Source organism: Polyergus mexicanus, unplaced genomic scaffold, assembly GCF_030449975.1.
Source record: "Polyergus mexicanus isolate NDT 795.1 unplaced genomic scaffold, iyPolMexi1.0 SCAF_14, whole genome shotgun sequence".
NCBI classification, from domain to species: domain Eukaryota; kingdom Metazoa; phylum Arthropoda; class Insecta; order Hymenoptera; family Formicidae; genus Polyergus; species Polyergus mexicanus.
In genome coordinates, this window is record NW_027223334.1 from 5,639,861 (window position 1) to 5,661,507 (window position 21,647).

Below are 21,647 nucleotides of genomic sequence, written 5' to 3' on the forward strand. Positions count from 1 at the left end.
CGTAGAAAACGAAGAGAAACATACGCAGAAAACTGGTTCCCTAATAGAGCCCAGAGAAGTCACACAAAGGGATTTTTAATTGTTACACAAAGCGTATAAATAATAATACGCGATAAGAACCTCGATTAGTTATTGGCAAAATTTGGATTATAGATGAATAAGATCTATCGAGAGACGTAAAACACGCGTGCCTGTTTTCGAAATACTGCCGTATATACATCTCGTTTATTTTTACAGTGCAGACGCATAAATATTATTGTATTATTCGCAAGCGTGTATCTATATATACTCGTTTCTGTGCGCAACGATACGATACGAAACCAAGACCGATCATTTCGCCGTCTTGAGAATAGTATAAAAGCGAGCATTACACGTTCGAATACATGGTAATTTACAGCTGGTGCGTACGAGACGGTAGTTCGTAAACAGCAGGTTTCTTTGTGCTGCGTACTCTCGTCATAAGCATTTCTCCTCTCGCTGCCTCTGCTCTTACGCCTTTTTTCCAATCTTTACACAATCGGCGAGGACTTTTTCTTTCCTATTCCAGCTCCACCTTCTTCAGTGTTCTCTCTTTAAATCCATATAATCCCGTATAACAATATTTAATATTTCCTAAAATTAATTTTATAAAGAAAATAAAATTTCTATAAAATTAAATATATAATTTTAATATCTTTTTATATACAGTATCTTGTGGTATTTTTTTATATATTACTTTTTTTTTCACTTTATTTCTATTTTAATCGACAATAAGATCTTCGCGTTTCTCTTTTGTAAAAGGAACTTCTTCCATGTTAACTTTCTCGTGCGTCTGTACCGAAGAAAAGTGGACCGTGTGTAGCTCCAGAAGTCATCACGCGCGGTCATCCTCGACACACACGCGTGCGTGTCGCGGGTACGCGCAGCGTCTCAGTCGTTATTATTATTCCAACAGTAATCCGCTTCGTATCCCAACCTAAACCATTGATTTGCTCTTGTTGCGCTACTGTATCCATTTGCGTCTCTCGTTCTTCATCCCTCGTTCCCTCTCAACTTATCTTGGCGAGTCCATTATGTACCATGTGATTTTTTTCTCGCTTTACTCGCTCAAGTTCTGATTTTATCTATCTATGGAATCATCTTGAATATTTTTTTACAATTTTTTGCAAATTACATTATCGGGCTGTAATATCCGATACATTGGATATAATATGGAAAAAAAAAGCATTAATTTATGCTTTTAACGCGCGATATAATAAAAGTTACTCTCGTCGTGATTTATTTCGCCCGTGACCGAGACGAATCAAAGAGGTCGCGATCTTTCCCGACACATGTATCGGAATCTCCCGTTGCATAATCATCATCTATGAATAGTTTCTGAATAGATTTGAGCATATGTGGACGCGATAAAATCGTGCCCGATAAATTGACAAGCGGATTAAAAACTTAACATATTATTTGTTAGAGAAAATCTGATTACACGAGGGAACCATTAAACTATCCGTTAAATTTTCGTGACTTTAAACTTTATTGGAATTAAGGAATTATCTTAAAATAAAGATTAAAGTTAGATTAAAAATAAAAGAAAATAATTTTCTAGTATCGACAGAGAAGATTAACGTAATTGAAGCTAAAAGACGTTAATTTCTTCAAGAAAATCTTTTTATGCATCATCTTATTTTCCCTTAATCGACTTAACCACCGTTAAGCAACGGTGACCAGCATGCTCTCGTACCCTTTCGTTAAGTCTCAGTGATGGCTTATCAGTTCGTATCTTGTACAAACACGTTTCACCTGGTCTCGGACAGTCACGGCCCACGCCGTTTTCTACCGGCGCTACCCACGTTGTTTCGTAACAACGTTTCATGAGACCACTTTATCTCTTACGCTTCGTCTTTCATCTCTTGCCCCCCTCCGCCGATAGATTGACCCGATGCTTCCGTACGCTGGTAACCAGGAGCCGATACCGGTGTAATTTCGGCGAGGGCAACTTTTTACGCCAGACATGAAAAGAAAAAGAATGGGGGTATAAGCTTCGCTTCTGCCGTTCTATTTATACCGAGCAATTTATCTTGCTATATTATAATCCAGACACAGAATATTCTATCAAATCTTTTCACAAATTACTAAAAGCTATAAATAGACAATTTCTTTTCATTTTATATTTCTTTTCATGAAATATCGATCTCATTGAGCGAATTGTACAAAGGGTATCGCTTCAGGCAGGAAGATACTTGCTGATTACAATATTTCTTTTTTCAATAAGAATTTTTTTTGTCGCTCTAATTAAGATTTCAAATCGAGCAGGAAGAAAACGAACACGTGTGATTTTCAACGCTGCGATATTTTTTATTTCAATTATTATGATTATTATCTTATCCATCAGATGGAGTAATCGATAGTGTCCTTAACCGATTATCTCATTCAATCTTTTCCGATATATTCGAAAATCTATCGAGCTTTTGAAATTCACATAAGAAGATGCCAGGAAAGAGATCTTTTTAAATTAAGTTTTACATTCTTTCCTCGTTTTCAATATATTTTAGCCAGTTGTTTGCGATAAAATAATCATAATGAGATTATATTACATAAGATACATAAAACTTATTCTTTGATATAATATGAAATAATTGTAACAATAATTTTATCAGTGTTCCAAATAAATGTTTTACGTGCTAAACGTGGCATTGCGTGCGTTAATCCTTTCGCTGCAGCAGACTCCTAAAGATTGTTTCTATGAAGCATCCCCGAGGTAAGGCGATACTTTGTATGTGGAATTTCGCGCGTAGACCGGGCCGGCCGTCTCCGTAATCCGGACTTACGGGCCCGCGAGATGCCTGGGCTTGCTTTAATATGATTTAAACACACCGCCGTACCGGCTACCGTATTACGATTGCGTCTCTCCGACTTCTTTCGTCGGCGCTTTCTCTGTTGTGGGGCCATCCGCAGGCGGCACCAGTCCTTGAGGAGAGGCCGCGGGAACAGGATAGAGAGAGAGAGATAGAGAGAGAGAGAGAGAGAGAGAGAGAGAGAGAGAGAGAGAGAAGAGAGAGAAGAGAGAGAGATACCTATACGCGTGTGTACATACGCAAGAAAGTGGCGTAAAATACGCAGGCGAGGCACGAGTTTTTGCCGGCACTGGCTGGCTGATCGTCTTTGAATTTTAAGCGTTACCCGCTCTCCGAGAAAACGACGAGAGCACCATTGAAACTGCAACGCGAGAGTCAGGCTGCAATTAAATATTAAAATTGTATTATTTATACAGATAAAAATAAAATCCTTTTACACTAAAATGGTTTATTGACGAAAATATTAATAAACTAAATGGAAATCTAATATATCTAAGGAATCTTTGACGCTTTTAAATATAAAAAGTCTATATATCTATATTTTTTAATGAAGATATTTAATAGAGAAACACAATCGATATTTCCTGACCTTTACTGAAAAATTAAATTACATTTTCATTTATCACTCACTTTTAACCAATAAAACTTCTCAAAATATATCGGAGGAAAATAAAAAAAATTTAACATTATGTTGCGCGTCGGCGTTTCGTTCGAAACGAGACGAGAGGAAGCTTCGCAATTGCTATGACAGTCGGCATTGTTCACCTCGTTTCTGGTCCTTCGTTCTCCGCTCATTGTCCACTCCCTCCCTATGTTCTCCTGGTCGCTTTGACAAAGCCGCCTCGGTGTAAGAAAACCGGCACGGGGCAACGTACACATCAGGTACCTCAGTGCGAAAGCCCGCAAAAGTGACAAGGCCCCGGCAATTATAACGGATGGCGCAAAAAAATGGCGCCGTGGTACGGAAGGTCGGTTGGGCGACTGGCCGAGTCGGCTACCGTTTCTCTCCTCCTTTCGCCAGCAATCTTTAAGCGTGTGTATCACAGACAGCCCTCTGATGATTAATCGCGGGTATCACAGCAAATCTCGACCATCGTCGGCTCTCTCCAAATCGCTCGAGTTTATTCGACGGCGCTACTCGATATGAAACAATTAAATATATATATATATATCATTGTTGATATATAATGTGTATCAAGTGCATATATTTCATGAAAATACAAGTCAGAATAGGGAGATGCCTAACAAGTTTAATATTAAAATATTAGTTTAATATAATTTATTTTAACACAAAAAAATAATTCCAATTTTTTTCTGTAATAAATAAAGACCCCTTCCACGAGAAAATAAACGCGCGTACGCGCGCGCGCGGTGTGCGTGTGTTTTGTGGGATGAGTTGAATTCTGAACGCGAATATGATTAATTTAGATTTTTCGCTACCCGTATCCATAACTATGCTGGAGATGTAATCATAAATAAAAAAACCAGCTCGTACGTTTATCGTAAAATCATGAACACGAATCAATTATACGCGGTAAAATTACCTGAAATTCAAGCCTATAATCATCGCAAGCACAGCACTGGTCAGTTGTAAAGTATCTAATTACAAAATTGCCAATTAATCGCTCATCGACTTATGCGTTCATCAACTTGATCTTCGGCTTCCGTGAAATTTTGAAGATGCTCTCGGACATAAAAATGTTAAAGATACCTATATATAAGAGAGAAAGGAAAGAATATTTAAAAATAAAAATATTTAATAAAAATTAAATATTTTAAAAAATTACAATAAAAGAAGAGAGAAAGAGAGAATGATTTCTATGAAAATATTTTTAATATAACAAGATAAAATATTATATAATTAAATCTTCTATACTTATATTTTATTTTATACAGAAAAATTATAAAAATAAATTGCGCCGTTTTGAGTAGTATATGCCATCTAGTGATACTAAAGATGATTAAGAGTACTGGAACTTGCTAGGTAACTTTCTCACATTGTGTGTTTTGCAACATATTTTCTAATTTATATGATGAAATCTTATTAAAGCCTTTCCAATTGCAAAAATACTAATGATCGCAATTTAATAATAAATATATGACTTTTGTAGGTTATAAAATTTATTTCCGCGTTTCTTCACATTAAATTATATATATATATAATGAAAACTATATATATTTACCTCTGTATTTTTAAAAGCGCGGTAAATATCCATTACTATCATATTATTTGACTGATTGCACAAGAAAAGCATTCACAAATGCAAACAGTATTGGAAAGACGAAAAGGGATCCGACCTGTCTGAATGTTGTCAGAGAAGAAGAGAAAGAGAGGTTAGAGGCTTCAACTTTTACATAACAAAGATAACACTATGTCAAAAGCAGCTTTTTCTTTCTCTGTTGAATAAATCTATTTCCTTGTAAGCAATTTTGTAAAAGTAATTAATTATATTAATTTTTACTGTTGTAAAATTGTTAATCATTGTCGTCGATAAATCAAAATTGATCCTTATACAAGTGTATACTTGACCAATTGCGTACAATATGGCTGAGTAGTGATGATCGTTTTCGCGCCTCTTTGCGACCAAGGGATTCTATGAATGTATCAAACAATATATCTTTTTGTATATATTTACATAAAAATTTTTTGAGAATATCGCGGATTGATCAATATGCAATATCCGTACAAGATAGCAGCATGTCTGATAATGATACAATAGAACAGCGGAGAAAACGATCCAAATTAACGAAGGAAATGGCTATTGCAGATATTGCGTCTTCTATTGGTAAGAAAGATTTATTGAAAGTGTAAACATTTTCTTACGTGGCTTCTATGACAGTTTGATGCGGGAAGAAAGAATAATGAGAATAAAATAGAGGCATTAGATAAAGATGAGTTGTAGAGAAAAAACTAGTTTTTTTTTTTTTTTTGGAAAACGTTTTATAGATTATTAAAAATTTTTTCTCGTTGCGAAAACTTGAGTCTACGACGTGTTTCAATATGTAATGTTAAATGTTAAAATGTAATATTTTTTCTTTAGGTCATATAGCCAAATCTGTTGAATCTATGAGTGCGTGTTACAGCGAGATGTTACGGATTAACAAAAATGTTGTCACATATCTGCAAAAAGTTGAAAAACATGAGAAAGGAATGAACCAGATTGTAGCGGATATAGAACATACATCCACTAAAGAGAAACAATGACTGGTATACCGATTATATTTATCTCATATTGTTCGCATTTGATACACTCTCTCACTACAGTTTATGATATGTCATCGCTCTAAAAACCTAAATCTACAGTTAACAAGAAGAGTACATATATAGTTTTTGCTTTGACATAATTAAAAACAGTAGCGAGAAGCCTTAATACTAAAAATTTCATGTTATAATGACTTAGATGTAAGTATTTATTAACAAATATATATGTAAGCAAAAGTCTTATGATATCATAAATTTATTGTCATGTGTATATCATGTGCAATAAGTAGAATAAATAATAGTTATTTCTTACTTTGTCATTATAACAATAAATACAAAAACAATAATTTTATGATATAAATAATATTGAAGATTATATTTTTATGGATAATTCTTTTCTTATTATATCACAATATTCCTTGATCTTTATCCAACAGTAAATACATAATAGCTTAATACCTTGGAACTAGGAAAGCCTGTGTCACTCTACCATAGTTTGGAAATATAATCACAAAATGTAATATTTCTTACACTATTAGATCGCAGACCTGGCAATGTCTATTATCATACTATTTTATGCATTGCGAACGCACCAATACTGAATGTTTATAGATTCTGCAATATATTTTTTTATTGTGATGAAATTGCGACAATCTAATGAAAGGACGAATAAAATAATTTATTCTTTCAGTTCCGAAGGCGTTGTATTAATGACAAGTCTTGTATGTGTAACAAAGAGACTAACAAAGTGACTGTGGATACGTCTTAGCAGTCTTGTAATCCGTACGTCTGTCCCAATTCTTTGTCACTTGTATTCTGGATCCTCCTTGTGCTTTCTTCTGGGATCCAATGGGTCCAACGGGATTATCTCAGGCGGCACATTTTCGGGCCGACGGTTAGAGAAATTGTAATTTGAACCTTTCGTGGATAATCTGTTTACTGGTCTAGACAACATTATCGGTCCACATCTGGAACATATTTATGTTGCGAATAATTGCAATGATGAATAATGTAATTTTGTGATCAAATCGTGCGTGAACCGAGAGGATAGCGTAAGTTACCGTTCACATATATTTAATCTCAGTTTCTCAATTTCCTGTCATTTTGCATCATTATTTTTCAAGGATTTCTTTAAAGTGGCAGTCATTGTATTAGTAAAGTACAAAACATTCTACCTTTAACAATATGTGTTAGTTAAATATATATATTATGAGATATAACATTATTTTAGTAATTAGGCGAAGAAAAAAATGTCAAATAGCATAGAGAGAGAGAGAGAGAGAGAGAGAAATCGAAAGTAATTTAATTCGCGAGCGAACACTCCGTGCAAGGAAAGTACAAACATAAAGTGCATGACATAGATTCATGGATAGGGTACAAGGTCTCGCACAGTGAGACTTGCAAAAATTTTGTGCAGAACCAAATGGATGGCCGAAATACGTCGAGAATACTTTAGTGAATAGATCGGTGCGTTCGCGCATGGCTTACAAGTCATGATAGAATAATAGAGTGCAGTGAAAAGGGGAAAACGTCTTATTCCTCTAGAAGATCCCTCTATTCTGTCCGTTCACACCTGCACGTGTTGTAATTGAAGTAATATCCGGTACTGCATGGCTCGATATTTCTGCACGAGCAAATGCAAAGATCCGGGTTCCAGATCTTTGTGTCGTTGCTTTTCCGGCACTTCTCCGCCTCGTCGACGTTGTCGCAGACGCATTTGCAATTGTGCGGCTCGTAATGCTGTTTATCGTTGCAATGCTACGGTAAAAAACGATGTAGGTATGAATCATCAACGAAAAGAATGTCAACACTTTGCGCGCGCGCTTAGATACGATTAAATTTTGCTTGTCCAACGCATTGACACACTTCACGAGCGTCCGCACGTTGCAAGGAAGCGTCAATTGTAGTAATACGTATTCAACGAAATTGAGAAATTGTCGAAGCTTATTTTGGTTTAAATATTGCACTGTACATTACGCGTGTCATAAATGCTTCAAAGTATAATATTAATTTGTTAGAAACATATACATTTTTTAAAACTGAAATTTTTTATATTTTGTAATGAAAACTTGAATCTTGCATTATTTGAAGGACAAACGAGATGAAGATGCATGTATAGGAAATGATTCACGCTTTCGGATCGCCTATTACTGCTGTTTTTAATGTATTTTCATGCATTGTTGGGAAACTTGAGAACATGAGAGGAGTTCGTGCTCTTTTCAGTCGACTAGATGACGTAAATCGCTCTCACGTACGTATGTCACGTGAAAAATAATACAATAAGATACGATGTGTGAGGTGCGAAACTCGCAAACTGCGCGGCCCGGTTAAGCAGGAAGGCACCGATTATCCGCCAATTATCGGTTGTCATCAAATTACCTCCTCTTTGATTCTGCAGTCACACTTGCATTTAGTGTGCTCCTCCAACGGCACAATTCGCCGACCCGCGTAATTCAGTCCATCCAGCGACGCCACGACCACCTGAAGACGACAAAGACAAACGAATAAAAAATGTTCAACAATTATTGCTTTCTCTCGAGTTGTCTGCTTATAATAATATTAGGTGCGTTCTCTTTCATATTCTTAAACTCTATGACGATCGATTACCTCGAAGTTTCGGATCTCCATGGCTGTTGGCTGGCACGAGAGCAAGGAGCTACCGCAACAACCGCCGCATCTTTTGATCCGTGTGCAGGGCGGAAAGATAATCGTCGAAGGATCGTCGTCCAGTTTTAGAGAAACGGGTTGCAACTCGGGCATACACTTGGCCGGTGTCGCTCTCGCCGCGTTCGATCGTTCCTCGCCAAATCTACCTGAAATTTTCGTTTCTATTCTATCAAATCTAGCTGAAAAAAATTCAATCTTAAGGATGTTAGAGATATTAATTTTCAAGTAGGTAGCGTTATAGATTTTTTCATTTTTTTTTCTGTGTATGTAAACATTTCGTGTCGAAACTTGAGATAATGTCAACAAAACAGTATCTAGTCTAACAACATAAGTATTATAATAAGTAACGTCTGAAATAAACGCTAAAAAATTCGTTGAACGATATAAGCAAAATTAGGCAATATTAAGTTTTTTATTAGGTACTCGCGTTATCTTTTTCGAGCGCAAAGATGACCAACAACGAATGTGCGCGAGCGATTTCAGTTGCAAATCATTATTTCATGTTGGCTGATAGAATTATTCCCGGTTTAGAGAATCATCTTTCAAAAAATGTGGTGCTTGAATGGTTTGGAAGAAAAATTACAGGCAAAAAAAATGTAGCTTCTTTTATTATGTCCTATAAAACAGAATCCTTTCATACGTTTCACGACATTATACCAATTTTGGATATCACCACTAAGAAGAAAGAATCGAATCGGTGAGAATATTAAAATGATAAATTGCGTATCCTCATAGCTTTTTCCAAAAACTAATATATTTAGGATATTCAACCTACATATATATAAGTTATATTTAGCTTTATTTAATTTATTTAAAAACCTAACACTTTTTATATTAGATAAAGATGATTTGACTTTTCGCGTAGGTCGAGAGAATCTTTAGATCAAAACGCTAGCGATAAGTGTGAAACCCACACGAGCTATTGTTCTCGTAAAGAACTAACTCGCTGTTCACACGAGACTGAAGAGTCAACGAACCATGAAAACGCAATAGATTCTAATGAGGAAAATAATGGAAACGATACAACTTTCGTATATAAGAATGGCTCTGCCGCTTGTAATATTGAAGAGCTTCCGTACAAATTGGAAATAATGACAGCTTGTAATGATGCGAATGTCAATGTCAATGTGAATACAAATATTGAAGCGAATCAAAATGAAATTACAATCGCTAACATAGATGATCAGAGTGATAATCTTAACAAGAATGATCTCTGTAATCTTTTCGAGCCCGAGATTACCTCTCAGGCTATCGTCGAGAACATTAATAGGACAGAATTGAAAGAGGAAATGGCACCAACCATCAGAGCCATCAACAGAGAGTGTGGTCAAGGAGATGGACCTGTTATTGTTGAAGCTGATACGACTAAGTACCTGGAGGCAAATGGAACAATAAAATTTTTACGCATAAATATACAAGAAGGTAATATAGATATACGAAATATATAAAGGTAGGATAGATATAAATATTCGAAACGATGGCATTAGAAATCAATTAAAAAAACAATTTTGAAGGTAATGTTTTATTATATCAAAAAATCAATTATAAGACAATAATAATTACATGAAAATACCGATTGAAGCATATTTAAAATTAAAACATTTTCAACAAAAAAGAGCTCTATATTTATAAAATATTATAAATTAAATTTTATGATAAATTATATGTAGACTCACAAAGATTATTCTTAGATAAATAATGTTTTATCGAGTAAATATTAGATAGATATTGATTAAAGCAAATTTATATGATTAAAATTATTATATATGATTTAAACTAAACTATATATTTTTAAAATAAAAATATTATATTAATTAAATTTCAGATTCTCTATTTTTATATCATTGGACAAAAATCTGGAAAAGGAAGAATTGGAATCAAAAATGCAGATTACAGATTGCATATTCGCTTTTAATCGATAATGAATCTCCGAAAATTGTCAAAAAATGCATGCAGGAAAAGGTTCATTCCGCTAATAGTCATTTAAATAAAATAGAAAAAAGTAAATTGCCAAGTTTAGAAGAAGTAATCCAAGATAACAGTACATTAATACGGGACAAAAATTATTTTAACGGTTATTTGCAACCTTTAAATTTCTCAAAGGATCGCGAGGAGTTTCTGAAATTTTTTAAAGCCGAGATGCAAGAGAAATTCAACGCACAATCTTGCGCGCGTTACGTGAGAAATAAATTGATTTTGGATTATCCAAATAAAAAACCACTTCTCAATGTTATGTATCAAATTCACATGATCATTTATACAAAAATTGAATAAAATGAATCAGTTAAGTAAAAAATAGCAGATGCAGAATAAACCTCGTATACAAGTTTGCGCGATTGAATGACATTTGTATCTGTAACTGTAGTATTATGAAACGAATTAATCGATCGGACACGCTTCGGCGAATTTGTATTCATTACGATAAGAAACTTTAATCTGCGTTAATCGAAAAAAATCGTTTAACCGTTAAAAAATTCCTAAAAAATATTTTAGACTCGTAAGAACTTGTAACATACATTTTTCAAAGACATTGCATCGAAAGTATAAGAACGCATACGATCCACGTGAATTTACAGGATGATCTCAGTATACATTTGATAACTGCGCGTTGTGTAAACAGTAGAGCAATTATAAGACATACCGCCGCAACTTAATTTGTATTTCTGCTTATTGTTAGATGGAAAATATTGATCTTATCACGATCGCAGTGTGACTTTATTTGCATCTCGATAAACGATTATTTTTCTGTAATGGTTACATTAAATTGCGTATTTGACTACGCGATATTGTGAAACACACATAATTGATGATATCAATATATTTTCTAAATATTACATGATTGCATGGCAATATATTTTTTAATTTTTGTAACAATAATAAGTTGTGATAATAGATTTGAATATTTCATTACAATAGGAAACTTTATCCTGCGTTAATCGTGAAAAATCGTTTACAAAATTCCTAAAAAAATATTTTATGCTCTTTCATTCAATAAAATAGAATTTGCAACAAGTTAAGCATTGATACGTAATGAAGTGATATCGGGTGAATTGAACTTACTGCTTAATGTAGATTCCACTTCATTCTTCGGAACACCTTGAAGAAGTTGCAAAAACTCATCCGACGATTCTATGGAATTTAATTTAATGGCTAAATCGAGTGGTATCTGAAAATAAGATTTTTTTACAAGATAAGTTAGGCCTGCACGTGTACATGTGTTGTATATAAATGTAGTTATTCTCTATAATATCTTAGTCAGCAATAATCTAATCAAAATCCGATAACGATGAAAGAATCATAAGCGTGATTGCCGATATATGACTAACGACAAAAACTCATGGTTTTCTAGTATTTATTTCAAGATCAAAGATAAAAATTATTAGAAGTTATTTTATATATTAATTTGTAATCGACAAGTTTTCCATATTATCTATTCTAGAAAATTTTATGTTCAGTATTACTACATTACATAAAAAGTAATCGATTATACATATTTATCAAATTTTTAAGACATGACGATTCTTAGTTTCTTTATTAATTCACGACTAGTATTAGTGCATTTTTCCTGCATTAGCTATCCTGGAAAATTTAATTGCGTAAGAAAAGATAAATCTAAAAATGAAAATTTCTCAAGTTTATATCGATTCTGTGCCTGCGACGTGATAAATGTTCAAGATCAGAAAGAAACAGAGAGATGATAAATTTTAATGGATCATACGCGTGCTAAAATAATCCATTATTCCTTTGGTATCTCATAAATATTAATTCAACGATAAATATAAAATTAAATCCTTTGATCGGGATATTCCCGCAAATTATGAATCATTCTGTTCAATTGCGGATATTTGTGTGACTAAGGAGAAAATCATCTTGGCTAAATACCGGTCAATGATCCATATATTAAAAAGTCTTTTTTTTTTTTTTTTTAAATAAATCGATTTGTTGTCTCTAATTATTTTTGTACTACATTTAAATTCAAGTAAGCTTCAGTATATGTGCTTTTGATACTTTGAAAGTTATTGTACAGAATAATTTTAAATTTTTTACAATAAATTATAATGAAGAATGGATATTGTGTACTAGTAGAAAAGATGAAATTTTATAGTATGTGTTGCACATTTCACATAAGAAATTTTATTACTATATAGCTTAACTTCATCGAATAGTTCTTTAGTTTCAATTATTCTAAAAAAAAATTACTACATTTTTGACATTTATATTAAATCGTCATACTTCACGTTGATAAATATCTATAGATGAGAGATAGTTTGGAACATTGCATAGTTATGTTATTAGTCATTGATTGCCACTGCTTTGAATGAGTGCGAAATCTTAACTTCGATATCACGTGATTCAAACAGGTTCTCAAACAGGTCGGATCGCATTTATACCGTATAACGAAAAAAAGTAACGTAGCTGTCTAATAAATGGCTCAAAAAAGTTAAGCATATATTCGCATCTCTTGTATTAATCTATTATTAACAGCAGATACCTCATGCATTTTTAAAAATTCTGTACTAATCTCAAATAGACAGAACTTAATTTAAACATAAAATATATAATAACTCGATACGTCGATTGGCTAGAATTTAAATTTAGAAGAAGGTCAATTGCGAATATATTAAAGAATGCGCTTCAAAATTCAATGCAAATCTTATAAAACATTATCTGTAGGAAATAATTTACCATCTGTCTTCTCATGTGACGTATAATAATGAAAATACTATAATCGCTCCTTTTTAAATATCTAAACAAACATTTCTTCAATTGGCACGACGCGACGCAGACTTATAAGTTTCGAAAGCAACAGGTTGCGCGATGTTCTACGATTTGCATAATCGAGAAATATTTCGCCTTTCGATTAGGCGTTATACTGTACTTTCTAGGAAATGATAATCCTTCTGATGCGAGAAATTTTGAATCCGAGTATCTGTCGGCTTTCGAATATATTTCACACGAGATATCGAACTCACAGGTATCGACAACCTTGAAGTGAAATCTCAAATGAGCGACTTTACGATAACACGACCACGAACAGCCTCTCCTTTCCTCTTGGGATAGCGCTGGTTTGCGACCTTGCCAGGAAGCAAGGCCTTACATTTAACGCTTAGGCGCCGTTATGTTTTATTGAACATTCTCGATTTCACTACTGACTCAGTCGGCGGTGACGATATTATAATTATCATATTATAATTATCATTTTATAATTATCATTATTATCACGAATAACGTTTAGTCGGCCTCCAAGATAACTATGCAGGCTAATAACTATACTATTGACATAAAGATTTTTCTTCTAAGCAAACCGCTCGTTTACTCAGTTATTTTTTCAATTGCACGCGAACTCATTATCTTACGTGCTGTATTTTTACGTGCCTAGATTTCCTCTCTCTCTCTCTCTCTCTCTCTTTCTCAATCAGATTATTTATTATCTTGCATTTTTGTTCTTCGCTTTAGCAATCCGTGTATCGTGTAGAAAAAAATAAATAGTAAAGTTATCGATATCGATAACGAGTTAGTCGATCAGGTATTTGCACAATTGCATGCAAGGTGAGACGATGGACGATCGGTTTTACGTCAAGCTGCGAATGTCGTCGTGCCGCGTGTCATCACAAGCGTGTCGATTGAGCGTGTTGCGATATTATTTCACTAGAGAATATCCTCGACATTGGGCAAATTCAGCCTTCGACGTCATTTCGGCCTTTGCGGAAAGTGAATCTTGGAAACGAAGAAGGTGTCGCAACGCGCACCGCACATCATTTTAATTCAATTGCCTTATGCTTCAATATTTAATTTCTTTACATCCTTACACACACACACAACTATGCAACGTATAATGATTTGCAGATAGAAATTTTCCAATTTTTAAATTAATTATCAATTATCTTTTTCTTCTCATATTTAAAGAATAATCATTGTCTGTGATTTTTACATTTGGCTTCAAAAGTAGAGAGAGAAAGTGATATCCGATGAATTGAATCTAATCTAATAAATTTTAATTTAATTTATATTTTAAATAACACGAATTAATATAATGCGACATAATAAGAATCAATGTGTACCAATTTACCAGCGTATCGCTGTCATCCGCGGAACCCTCCACGACGGGATCATTACTAAGGTCCCTCGATCTCGAGCCGATTGGTCCGGGAAAGATTATATGATCGGGATTGCCATGATACTGAGTGCTAACCCGTCCCACGACGAAGCCGCCGCAAACGATCGCGAGAATAAATATTCTCGCGCCGAAATAAAACAGCTGATTGTCAAACGATGCGTCGAAATGCAATTGCATTTTTTTTCGTCGTAATTCCGTGATGATTTTTATCTGTTTCTGTATACACTCTGTCTTTATACAAGCACACAAAGATTCGCGCCGGCGATATAATGACACGTCGACGATTATTATTACACTCGATTATTATACGCGATTATACACAATTTTTTTCACGACGAGTCGGCTTTTTGTTTCTTCGCGCTTTATTATTTTCTCGAGTTTCCTCGCGCGATAACCGATTGTTCCGAGCGACACACCTGTGCGTTCCAAGTGCTCGCGCCGCGATCGACTGATGAGACGAACACGTCCCGCGCGTATTTCTTGTCTCACGCACACGCGTACGAGCGCGCGGCGCGCATTTGCGGGCGCGCTCGTACGAATCGCGGCGGAGATAAGCGTTGTGACTTTTTCGCGTAACACACGTAAATCGGCATTCTCGATGCAAATGCTTATCGCAACGAAATTGCACAAGGATAGTGCGATGTAGAGATAGCGTCCCTTGCATTCCCCCAAAAAATCCTATCCTGCGAATTTGTCCTCGCGATCCGCGGGCGCGATAAAATAATAAAAATTTTATTTCGCCAGTCTATTATCCAGTTTACAATATATTTCGATATCATACATATATGTATGCTTTTTTTTTTACGTGTATTCTTTAAATCTAATTTTTTATATCGTACGTAGAGTTTTTAAGAGAAGGATACATATTTCACACTAGCTGTTTTTGGGCACTCTGTATATATTTATCGCGGAATGTATTTCAAAAGATTTCAAAGTATCCACATGGAAACAATGATAATTTTTACTGTTACACGTTAAAACTACGATGTAGAATAATGTAATGCATCAGTGAACATAGTTTTTTTTTTTTTTTTTAAACTGGGAGAGCGATTTGCGCGCGTGCGTGTGTGTGTGTGTGTGTGAATGAATATACAAGTAGGCGTTTAAATTTGCATATAGAATTGATTTAATCTGAGAGTTAGTTTTCATAACGTTACACCTCAAGGTAATGTGCGGAAAATCTCAATTGTCCAATGATGCAGTCACTTACATAAAGTATAAGTGAGAGTGAGATGGAGGGAGAAAGAGAGAGAGAGAGAGAGAGAGAGAGAGAGAGAGAGAGAGAGAGAGAGAGAGAGAGAGAGTGGGGTGGGGGAAGGGGGAGAGAGAATTAATATCAACGAGATTATAAATTAATCAGGTTATTAGCGCTATTATCCACAGGTGTATGCTCGTAAGATAATGAAAGATGATTTACTTACCAAATGATTACTAGACTAAATAACTTACTTACTTTCGTATAGATAGCGCTGGCAGTCATATTTTTATTTATATTGTTATTTATATTTATATATTATTTATATATGTATATATATATATATATATATATATATATATATATATATATATATATATATATATATGTATTATACAGGATGTTCCCAATTTAAATGGCAAAACTTCAGGAGCGTGTAGGGGACCGAAAATTTAAGACAGAAAATCCTTTAAGGCCCGTCTACATAGGACGCAACACGCCAGACGCAGCTTGCAGGCCGGTATTCATAATAAGTTCTTATATTTAAGACCGCCTTAAGTAATATCTTAAGATGCTAATACGGCTCTGTGATTGGTTTAGGACATATTAAGATTGTGCTTGAGACGATCTTAAATATAAGAACTAACTATGAATACCGGCCCGTGTGCGAGCTGCGTCTGGCGTGTTGCGTTCTATGTAAACGGGCCTTTAGAAGTTTGTTCGTTTTTGCTCCATTCTGGAGAAAGTGACGAAAAAAGAAACAAAACAAGTTTTCGTTTTTCTACTTATTCTATTTACATTTTATTTATGTTATCATCTATTTAATGCAGATATTGTTCAAAATGTTGCCCTCTTGCAGCAATGCAAGCATTACATCTAGCCCTAATCTTATTAATTGCAGCTAGATATTGTTCTAGTCATATTTGGTGCACTGCATCTATGATTCGGTCTCTTAATTGCTCTCTTGAATCGATTGGCACCGTAAAGGATAACGTCAATTGTTTACATATGTAAGGAACCTTGAAGCAGAAAGTTTATTCGGTGCCAATCGACTCAAGAGAGCAACTGATAATGAGAGATTGAATTTTTGCGATTTTCTCTAAAATGGAGCAAAAACGAACAAACCTCTAAAGGACTTCTTGTCTTAGTTTTTCGGTCCCCTATACGCTCTTGAAGTTTTGCCATTTAAATTGAGGACACTCTGTATATTGTTAAATTATTATTTGAACATTCTTCAGGTTTATGATATACTTATATGTATATCGACGTAATAATTTTCATTTTTCAGTAACTATCTGTTATTATATCAAAAGCTGGCTGTCTTTAACAGATGAGTATCTCGTCAATGCCGAAAATCAGCGCGTTCATTTGAATTTTATTCCCACTATACATTTCGATACTCGAACGTTAATTCCCTATTGAAAAATTCTAGAGATTATATAAATTATTGCGATTGATTCACGTACTGTTTAGACCGATTACAATATTCCATAGACAAAATATTCTATGCAATATTCATTTAAATATTTTAAATGTGTTCTTACATTGAACCGTTTGAAGAGGCGCGAAACGCGCCTCGTCGAGTGTGAATTCTAGTCGCGTTCAAAATCGCTGCGTATTTCTCGCGGTTATTATCAGGGTTGAGCATTTATCTGTAATGTATAAATCACTAATCGCGTATAATCACTATTATACATTAATATCAGGATTGGGAACGTTACTCTATAAAAGTAACGCGTTACCGTTATTTTTTGTAAAAAGTAACTCGTTACTGATTTTAAAAAGTAACGCCTTACCGTTACCGTTACTTGAAAAGTAACGACTCGTTACTTTTTCGTTATGTTTTTGTTTTGTGTAATGCTAAAATAAGCTATTAGATTGTAAAATTATTTAATAATCAATATTAAATATAATAATCTATGTTACAACCAAAAACTCTAAATTAGTCTCTATATAGCGAGCGTTTTTTATATTGAACTTATTTAATGATTGTAATTTTGGTAATTATTTTCTATAACCGACCCAGCTCCAATCACGTTGACCTTGATATATGTTGTCAAGGACTTAATCCTGAATAACTTTTTCTTATAACTTAATCGGCGGTCTCTTATAATTTTTAAGATATTTAAAGTTTAAGTTGGATTCAAAACGAAAATTTGCTTTAAGTTATACGACGTAATCCACACCAAATTTTTGTTTTAAATAAGAAATAGGTTTGGGTTAGGTTATATCTTCCGGAAGTGGAGCCCCCCCGCAGGGGGGGGGGGCGGAACCCACTGTATCCATGCATATACTTTACAATGCAAAACGAGGTTCAGCCCAAAATTGTTGTGTGAATGGGAAAGTGTACGCGTGGATGTAGTGGGTTCCGTCCCCCCTGCGGGGGGACTCCACTTCCGGAAGATATAACCTAACCCAAACCTATTTCTGATTTAAAACTAGACCCTCATACAGGAGTTCACACACAAAACATAGAACGCATATGGCGTGATATTCGAAGTGGAATACCAAAATATGGAACTCGTGATTATCATTACATACATTATTTGGCTGAGTTTATATTTAAACGGAAATATCAATATTGTGAACGAATACGTAAATTTTTTGAAATAATGGCAACATTGTATCCCTTAGATGAAAACGGTACATTTGCAACTGTAGAATAAATAAAATTTTTGATTCCTATGTGTACTGATTTTTTCTAATATTATATTAATTATGTAAAGACCTTGTTTCACATTTAAATCAGGGTTCTGATGCAGATGGACCTCGTTTCTTGCGTGGAAATTACAAACTTATGTAAAAATTAATATTTTATTTTTCAAACTTTATTTATTAATAACTTTTTAATAAACAATGACCGCCGATTAAGTTATAAAGAAAAATTACTCAGGATTATGTCCTTGACAACATATATCAAGGTCAACGTGATTGGAGCTGGGTCCGTTATAGTAAATAATTACCACGCGTTACTTCCCAACCTTGATTAATATCGTGATTACAATCAAAAAAAGGCAAGCCTACCGTTTTTATGGTCGTGTTCGAAAATTCATTGCCAGTACTGGAAATCTATAGTTCACATTAAATTATAAATTTCCAGTATTGGCAGTGAATTTTCGAACACAGCCTATATATCCAAGAATCGCCATATTGTTTTTCAAAGTAACGACTCGCGTCGCGACGTACGGATCGCTTTCGTATAGCTCCGTATTCTTTTGCGATTGTTATTGTTTTAAAGTGATCTGGCGCGCAATAATTTATCGCGAGGGTCTCTTATTGTGAATCGTCGGACGTTGATTGTAATGTATCGACAATACAATGGCTGTGTACGTTAATATCGTGTTTCGAAATTAATGCTTTCGCGTGCCCGTGTGTGTTATTCGGACGAAATGTTCCCGATCATCTTCGCATAGTGCACATATTATTTTCCGAGTGCAGCGAAAATGCAGTTGGCGCATGATCATCATCAGCTATACGTATGTATACCATATGTCTTTAATTTTTTGTATCGATATTTCTTTTTCTAATATATGAACAAGCGAGTAGAGAAGCAGGTATATACGTGGATCGGTATTCTTTGAAAGGATAGTACATGTGTCTGTATATGTGTGAGTCGCGATTTGGCGCGCTTTGCGCATGACAAAATATTTGTATATTTACTGAAATAATATTACCGACAACCGACTCAACTTTATCAGTAGCTATACTTTACGATGTTACCATTGCATGATTATATAATTACGATATTACCGACAGTTAGACTCACAGTTGATCACTTTACCATTACTGCGAATAATCTTGATATTTCGTCGTGTCGCAAGGTAAGCTACGAAAGGTAAAAAAGCAAGACATTTTAATAAAATTGAAAATAATATGTTATATATTTACGAACAAGCCAGAATTTAGAATTCTCATATAATACGATAACTAATATACCAAAATGTAAAGTAATGTTTCAAAAAGTACATAAATATGAATTAATTCATTAGAAAAACTTTCTCAACAGATATTCAAATAATATATTTTTTAGAAACATTAATATAATATATTAGAAATAATATGTATACATATATATATATATTTATTTATATTTATATGTAAAGAGATTAATTACAAAAAATTATTTTTCTCTAGAATTATTTTTATGCATATGTTTATTAAAATATAATGCTGTATACAGAAAATTTACATGGTGCATACTAATTAGAAAAGCATATTGTGGATTTTTCGTTTGTAGCAGTCAATAATTGTTTAATATGGTTAAAGCGGTTTTTTCAAATACGTGGTACTATAAGTATATACGCAGAGAGGAATATTCATTTTAAATCTTCTTTTAAACAATACAATGGTGTTGCTTGCACTGTTCTATAATTAAACAAAATAAACAATTATTAACCGGTTTATTTTAAGATATATATTATTTTAACACATATAATAGTAATCTAAATATATATACAGGGTGTCCAATTTTAATAGTTCCACCCTCGTAACTTTTCGGGATCGACGTTTGAAGGAAAACGACTCGGATAAAAGTTGTAGGAAACAAAGGCTATCTAATAGTGGATCTTGGATTTGACATTAAAGGTCATTTTCGAGATCGTTTGAAGGTCAACTTTCGTTTTTTAAATAGGAACCCTTATTTTTCATTACATATTCTTATAGCTTACCTCGAGAGCTTTTCAAAACACTATAATAAAGTATTTTTTCATTAAATACTTTTTGAGTTATTTTATACTTTATAATCTGACATATTTTGATATAAAAAATTTAATATCTTGTAAAATATTTAGCTTTCGATAATCTTACCGTAATACTTCTATGTACAGAATAATAAGACAAATTAATTTGTGCCAAAAAAAAACAAATAATTGTTTTAAAAAAATACATTGTAAATAATTTTCTTAAAAACAATTTTTTTTTATAATAATTGATTTGTCTCATTATTCTGTACATAGAAGTATTACGGTCAGATTATGAAAAACTAAATATTTTATTTTTTATATCAAAATATGTCAGATTAAAATATAAAATAACTCAAAAAATACTTTATTATAGTGTTTTGGAAAGCTCTCGAGGTAAGCTATAAGAATATGTTTCCATTTAAAAAATGGAAGTTGATCTTCAAATGACCTCGAAAATGACCTTTAATGTCAAATCCAAGATCACTATTAGACAGATCCCTTTGTTCCCTACAACTTTTATCCGAGTCGTTTTCCTTCAAACGTCGATCCTGAAAAGTTACGAGGGTGGAACTTTTAAAATGGGACACCCTGTATAATAAAAATATTTATTATTTTTTTCTTTAATGTTTTTATTTTAAAATAGAACTATAAGTTTTACAAGAAAATAGAATAAAATTAAAAAAAAAAATATATATATATATAAATTCTCTAATTCATAAAATATTATCGAATATATACTTACCCTGTGTGAGAAGAGGTATATCGTAAAAGTTACAAATTTTAAAATGTCAAAATTTTTCTACACCCTCCAGTACGAATGGGCCTATAGCCTGGCGGACATTTCGTCTGTATTCTATTAGGAATCGTTAATGGCCGTCCTTCACACGCGAATATTAATATTATTGACACGAGAAGCAGTAGAAACAAACGTGTCGGTGCCATCATTATTACAAGC

General features: G+C 33.6%; 2 protein-coding genes and 1 long non-coding RNA gene across 7 annotated transcripts; 1 reads left to right on the top strand and 2 right to left on the bottom strand.

Moving 5' to 3' along the window:
* Positions 1-685: 685 nt before the first annotated feature.
* LOC138939155 (uncharacterized) lies at positions 686-5,165 on the bottom strand. 3 transcript variants are annotated; one of them, XR_011447807.1, is made up of 5 exons: positions 5,012-5,165; positions 4,373-4,539; positions 3,594-3,962; positions 2,656-3,208; positions 686-1,969 (listed from the first exon to the last, which is right to left on the bottom strand). It is a non-coding gene; the product is annotated as an uncharacterized lncRNA (long non-coding RNA). The 3 variants fall into 3 exon arrangements; XR_011447806.1 differs by having other exon boundaries at positions 686-3,208; XR_011447808.1 differs by lacking the exon at positions 4,373-4,539 and having other exon boundaries at positions 686-3,208.
* Positions 5,095-12,114, top strand: LOC138939153 (uncharacterized). 3 transcript variants are annotated; one of them, XM_070306731.1, is made up of 6 exons: positions 5,097-5,614; positions 5,870-7,082; positions 8,122-8,593; positions 9,325-9,394; positions 9,563-10,119; positions 10,523-12,114. In XM_070306731.1, exons 3-6 carry the CDS (start codon positions 8,542-8,544, stop codon positions 10,969-10,971), a joined length of 1,128 nt encoding a protein of 375 aa, XP_070162832.1. In that variant the 5' UTR covers positions 5,097-5,614; positions 5,870-7,082; positions 8,122-8,541; the 3' UTR covers positions 10,972-12,114. The 3 variants fall into 3 exon arrangements, with proteins under 3 accessions (XP_070162829.1, XP_070162832.1, XP_070162830.1); XM_070306729.1 differs by having other exon boundaries at positions 5,098-5,614; positions 5,870-6,036; positions 6,722-7,082; positions 8,122-9,394; XM_070306728.1 differs by having other exon boundaries at positions 5,095-5,614; positions 8,122-9,394.
* On the bottom strand, positions 5,928-15,274 carry Pvf1 (PDGF- and VEGF-related factor 1). Its single transcript, XM_070306732.1, has 6 exons — positions 14,768-15,274; positions 11,758-11,863; positions 8,638-8,843; positions 8,410-8,511; positions 7,604-7,788; positions 5,928-6,998 (listed from the first exon to the last, which is right to left on the bottom strand). Exons 1-6 carry the CDS (start codon positions 14,990-14,992, stop codon positions 6,836-6,838), a joined length of 987 nt encoding a protein of 328 aa, XP_070162833.1. The 5' UTR covers positions 14,993-15,274; the 3' UTR covers positions 5,928-6,835.
* Positions 15,275-21,647: the final 6,373 nt, after the last annotated feature.

Excerpts from the sequence above, each read along its gene's own strand:
- Pvf1 (XM_070306732.1), bottom strand. The coding sequence starts at position 14,992 with ATGCAATTGCATTTCGACGCATCGTTTGACAATCAGCTGTTTTATTTC. Across the intron at positions 11,864-14,767 it reads CGGATGACAGCGATACGCTG|ATACCACTCGATTTAGCCAT; the intron begins GTAAATTGGTAC and ends TCTTATTTTCAG. Across the intron at positions 6,999-7,603 it reads TTCAATTACAACACGTGCAG|ATGTGGACCGATAATGTTGT; the intron begins GTGTGAACGGAC and ends AATATGTTCCAG.
- LOC138939153 (XM_070306728.1), top strand. The coding sequence starts at position 9,147 with ATGACCAACAACGAATGTGCGCGAGCGATTTCAGTTGCAAATCATTAT. Across the intron at positions 9,395-9,562 it reads AAGAAGAAAGAATCGAATCG|GTCGAGAGAATCTTTAGATC; the intron begins GTGAGAATATTA and ends CTTTTCGCGTAG. Across the intron at positions 10,120-10,522 it reads ACGCATAAATATACAAGAAG|ATTCTCTATTTTTATATCAT; the intron begins GTAATATAGATA and ends ATTAAATTTCAG.